The 5,674-nt window shown below is 31.1% G+C and overlaps 1 protein-coding gene across 1 annotated transcript in view; it reads right to left on the bottom strand.

Moving 5' to 3' along the window:
* Positions 1-815: 815 nt before the first annotated feature.
* Positions 816-5,674, bottom strand: part of LOC106461523 (stromal membrane-associated protein 1-like) — a gene marked incomplete at its 3' end in the record, with an annotated part of 11,750 nt that continues 6,891 nt past the window's right edge. Inside the window, exons 2-5 of the mRNA XM_013921356.2 lie at positions 4,912-5,045; positions 3,204-3,289; positions 2,250-2,337; positions 816-881 (exon numbers count right to left, since the gene is read on the bottom strand). Of these exons, the coding sequence (XP_013776810.1) occupies positions 816-881; positions 2,250-2,337; positions 3,204-3,289; positions 4,912-5,045 (374 nt within the window). The remainder of the gene's footprint in view (positions 882-2,249; positions 2,338-3,203; positions 3,290-4,911; positions 5,046-5,674) is intronic.

Here is a 5,674-nt window from a genome sequence, read left to right as displayed (position 1 = left end):
CACCCGCGACCCGTCTCGAAAGGGTTAGTCATAACTGATAATGTCTGGGTTAATAGCTCACAAATGTGTTTGAGATATCCAATATACCCTGTAAATCCAAACACTGATGTTAAACTAGCCAGCATACATGGAAAATCAATTAAGGGTATGGAGTTAAGTGCTTACACCCACATCTCAACTCCAACTGCCTTTCACTGTCTGCAAACACACACACACACACACACACAAAGGTAACAAAGATGTTATCAAGACTATTAATCAAGAAGAAATTTATAGCATTAAGTCTGTAAGACAAGTTTTGTAAAGAAAGTTGAGAATGCTTGAAACTTAGAATTCCTAATGTTATGCTTCATTGAAAGTATCTACTTACACATGCTTGTATATGTGTATTTAAGTTGCTTTACTTCAAATTAACTCTTTTGTTTTATCTCAGAATTTTATTAGTACCACTTCAGAAGTATTTAACCAGCTGACAAAACTTCTCTGAAGTTTGTTAAGTTAAATCTTCCTTTTAGATAGATGGCAGTTGAGTTCTTAGAAAGAAAGTTAAAGTATGTTACAGCCAATCAAACATTATTAATATTTCACAGAAACTTAAACCCAGGGAATCTACAAGTAGGCAAATAAAATTTTCATGATTTTTCTCCCCAAGAAATCTCTTACTCGACTATCTTTGACAGTTGTCATACTAGTACTTTCATTGATGTATTTTTTTTTACACTGCAAAGTTTAATAACCTTCAAGTTTTATGGCAGGATATACATTTTCCACTTCAGTTGATAATAAACAACACAGCAAAAAATATAAAAACCTACCGGGATCTCTATATTTCCTAATCCTTTGGGTTTGGTTCGTTTTTTTTTCTTTTCTTCAATGTTAAACTATAAAGATATGAACAACAAAAGCTTTAGAAAAATAAAATGATTACAGAGTTAATATTACCAATATCTGTCTTTGCAAACATACGAAAAAAATTAAAATGTGAAGTGGAAAAAAAAAAAAATCTAACTTTTAATCTCTGAACAATAACACAAAACAATTTGTTTCTGTGACTACCTGATGGTTCTTATGATCAATCAGCTTTATTAAATGAATTAAGTTTTACAATATAAGTTGATTATATAACCAAGTCTATACAAAACCTATACATATACCACAGAAAATAAAAACGTACTTATATTCTGTTAATTTTTAACAGAGTAAAAACAATCTTTGATGTTATCCTACTAAAATGCATTAAGTAACACTTTGACAATAACTTCATAAAATACCATTTTCTGTCAATCACTTTGAAACATTTAAATGCAGAAGAGAATACACACACAAACATAAAAATATGAAAACATTAAACTACTTTTATCAAACCTTATGAGTAGAGCCAAGAAAAGCTAATTAATCTTAATCAACAGGTATAAAATATGCTTGTGGTACATAACACAAAGCATAATTAGGTAAGAATTAAAATCATAAAAAAATGCTTTAATCTAAGCTAATACATATAGTGTTTGATAAATGTAACTATGCTTTGAGAATTTGGTAAAATTTAAGGATTTATCATTGTATTTTTTTGGCACACTTAAAATTCATAAGTAATATACACTGAATTTATTATATCGTTTAAAAGTTTTTGTAATGTTTGATGTTATTAGTTTCCATTTTTTAGGCTTTCAATAATGTAATAAAATAGAATATCTTACACATTTGAAAATCAGCATCAATTACATAAATATAATGGACTCTCTTTATATGAAACAACAAACAAAGTTATTATATTTTAATTTTAACACTATCAATGTTTAACCTGAATATCTTTTTAAGCAAGAAATGAGAGAAGTAATCACTTTTATATTTTTAACTTGAAAGACCTAAGATGACTCCCAATACCTTTTATAGCATGCAAATATGATGACCTCAACACAGTTTCACTAAAATTTGAATTTTACTGTATCTAAATAATCATAAATCAAAATACCCACTGATTTTATACCCAAAGAGCCACATAAAACTCTACCCTCAAATATCTCCCCACACTTGTTCAACGTATCATTTTAAGGAACATTTGACAGCAAGTTACATTACTTCAAAGATTTAAAATAGGTTTTTTTCTGGCTTACACCACATTCTAAATGAGCAGAATAGTTTAAAAGTGCTGACTTGATATCAGAGTTAAAACTAAGCTTTCTCTAAGAGCTTTATAAAGCTTCACTTAACACTAGCTTTGACAGTATAACAGAAGGAAAGACACTTACTGCAGGTTTTGGCATGGATGGAGGAACCCATTCTTTGGCTATGTATCTTTTATGTTCATATTTAGCACGTATAAAGGCTTCCAAAGAGCTGGTAGTACATTAAGAAATTACTTTAAATATTTTAAATATAAATATTTTTGTTATTCAATCTAAAATATTTTGCACAAAGAAATACAACTTACAATTGTCTTTCAACAATTTGTTCAAGTCCCTTTTTGTTAAAAAGTATCAAACATACTGTACATACAAATAAGTACGAAATGTTAGGATGTTTGACCAAGATACTTAACCTTATAGATTAACTTATGTAGTATTTTCTTCCCATATTGTTAATAATCTCTTTGCATTTACTGGACTGTTGGCACTTTCAAACACAAACATTTTAATGTGCTGTTTACAAGTAACCACCAGCAAATTTGCACAAACATCCTGTCTTTGCAGTCTGAAACTGCTAAAAAAAGTTCAAATTTCAAACCAAAGTGTAATCAGTCTGGAGTACTGAAAGTTTTTGATATACAAATAATTTATTATGACAAATGAGCATAAATAGAATCTAATGCTTCCTATATATAGGTTAAAGCAACCAAAAATACTATACCAAAATATTGATTTTCCCACTTAAGTAATAAATGTAATCAAATTTTGAAGGAGGAAAAGGTCAAAATATTCATAAACAAGCATTTGTATGTGTGTGTGTGTGTGTGTGTGTGTGTGTAAAACTACATTAGCTGTTATTCAAATGTTCCATACACAATGCAATTTTTTTCTCTTTAGAAAGCTTCTTGCAATAAATGCACATAATAGGAATCTCATGATTTTGAATTTATAAAATCTTAGTCCCATACAAGCTACTCTATCAGTTAATATCAGTTGTATATTTTTTTGCTTGAATATCAATTGCTTAGTTTTAAATGGCAAGAGTAGTTCACATTAACAGTTTTTCCTAAAGGATACGAGTCAGTCTGAGGTCTACGGAAATTGTCTGGTAGATTAGCTTCATACACAGCTCTGGCCCTACTATTTCCCATTTCCTGCAGAATCTGAAACAAAGAATCAAATGTGTTTTTTTAATTTATACAGATAATTGCAGTATTTTTCCTAACAGAAATTGAGTAAGAAACAATGTAAAGTTGAAACACAGTTAAAAAAAAAAAGAAGCATATAAAAACACTTTATTTTGACCTGCAAATGATCTTTGAATTAATCAAAGATGGACACAACCAAAGTGCATGAGAGATACTTGTGTGGTCAAGTTCCCCAAAAGAGAGATAACTTTATGGGTAGTGAGAAAAGGAGATGAAAACATTATGGTCCTCTGAGGGGAGTTTTAATATTTAATACAATTCAATAATGAGTTCATCTTGAGTGTATGAATGATTTCTGTTTAAAAGGAGTGTTACATACCCTTTCCTACAACAGTCAATTTTTGATAGCATCAGACTACCTACTAAGCTCATAAGCTTCAACACTAAATGATGAAAGATAATCAAAATGCTTATATTCATATTCTAATTCCTCCAGAAAGTTCTCACTTTCTTATTTGTGTGTTCAAAACAGTTTTTATTCTGCCTATTTTCAGATATTATAGTCTGTGGATTTATTCCTAAGTTGTAATTTTCCATTTCTATGTGGACAGTAATATTGGTTAATATCACTGTCACTTAAAATTTTTCTGTTATTAATGTTGTAAAGCATTATATTTGGGTTGGACTGTAAAACTTTGAAAAATTTCATCTTTTACTCGAATATCCCTTGTACTTAATGGCATTGGAAAACAATGGAAAATGGAACATCCAGAAAGAGAACTTAAATAAATTGTTCCCCAGCAGCATGTGGAAACTTGTAACAGGTGAGAATCACAGCCCAAACATCAGTGGGAAAAGCTTTGTGTCTAGTCAACAGTATGCAACATAATTAAAACGGAACTCCATCTGGAAAAGCAACACAATTATGTGTACACAAGCTGCTTCCATGAAATATCCACTCAACTGTTACATACCTCAAGCAGTTTAAAAATGAAATGTGTATTCATGCTAATCCATACAAAAGAGATACCAGTCAAGTTGCTGAACTACTGTAACAGCCACTGAGTACCGGGAAGCTGTCATCTTTATATGCTAGATGGATTATGGAAAGCTTATAGAGAGGAATGGTAACCTTTGAACATGCTAGCCCTATAATGGAGTCTTTTGCAATAGAAACTGTACGGCTACTGTCAAAATGCATGGTTATCAGGTGAAAAACTGGACTTAGCTACAAGGACTGCAACTATGAGATAAATCTCAAAAAATTGTTTTAACATAATGTACTCGACACAGTTGTATTCGAGTAAGTAGTTGTTAATGAGTCACACTTCAGTAATTTAATAATAGCATTCTATAAAATATATTTTGACTTTCATTATAATACAGAAGCATAAGCATCTGAAGAAACAGAATGTCAGGTTGAATTATGAAACTTATTCCCCCATGTCAAAGAATTCTTCATACACCTTTTATATACTTTGTTAGTGAATTATATTTTAACTCTCACATGGACCCATTATTCCTTACATTAACACACTACTTGGCTCTGGGTGGCATGTATTCTTTATAACATATAGCTTTTTATGAAAGAGAGAGATTTAGTTAAATTACTTTTTTTTAAACTGGCTAGTACTCACTCCAATTTGTTCTGGTGTCCATGTATCCAGATTAACAGACTTGACCTTTGTAATATGAACACCAAGATTCCTATGAATGCCTGCACATCGAATGCAAAGGAAAACTCCCAAATTCCAAGATGCCCACCTTGGTCCTATGTCAATGAAGGAAAAATGAAAGAGCTCATTACAGTTCCTAGGAATTAAATGCTATTGCATCTTTGAAAAAATATACAAATGGCTTATGATATCATCAAGTACAAAATAAAATATACCCAGTTAATCATTAAAAAAACATGTAACAAGTAGTTCTAACATAACTCCTACAGTATTAAAATTAATGTACTAAAACAAGTCTTCAATAGTTTTCTCCAAAAATGTTTTAAACTATCTTTTCAAATTAGGTTGACTGAAAATACAGGGTGATTAGGAAGAAAATTCTGCAACTCAATGCATCACATCTCACAAAAGGTACAACATAGGAAGATGAAGTTACACAAAGGCACTGTATGAATGGAAATGCCACAATTGTCACACAATGCCACCAGGGTCACCACTATGACCAATCACAACAGCTGTTCAAAATTGGTTCCTCCAACATCCAGAATGCATTTCAACCATGTGAAATAAAGGATATTATAACAACAATGTCCATGAGATATTGGCAAACCAATAGTCAGTGACTTCCAGTCTTGCCAAAAACTGCAATTCAATATCAATACACCAGGATAAATCCATCTTCTTCAGTGCTTGAACATGATGAACAGGTGGGGGGGGGGGGGGG

This window comes from Limulus polyphemus, unplaced genomic scaffold (assembly GCF_000517525.1).
Source record: "Limulus polyphemus unplaced genomic scaffold, Limulus_polyphemus-2.1.2 Scaffold39, whole genome shotgun sequence".
In the NCBI taxonomy this organism is placed as follows: domain Eukaryota; kingdom Metazoa; phylum Arthropoda; class Merostomata; order Xiphosura; family Limulidae; genus Limulus; species Limulus polyphemus.
The sequence above is the reverse complement of the archived record's forward strand: the minus strand, read 5'-3'. Positions and strand labels throughout refer to the sequence as shown.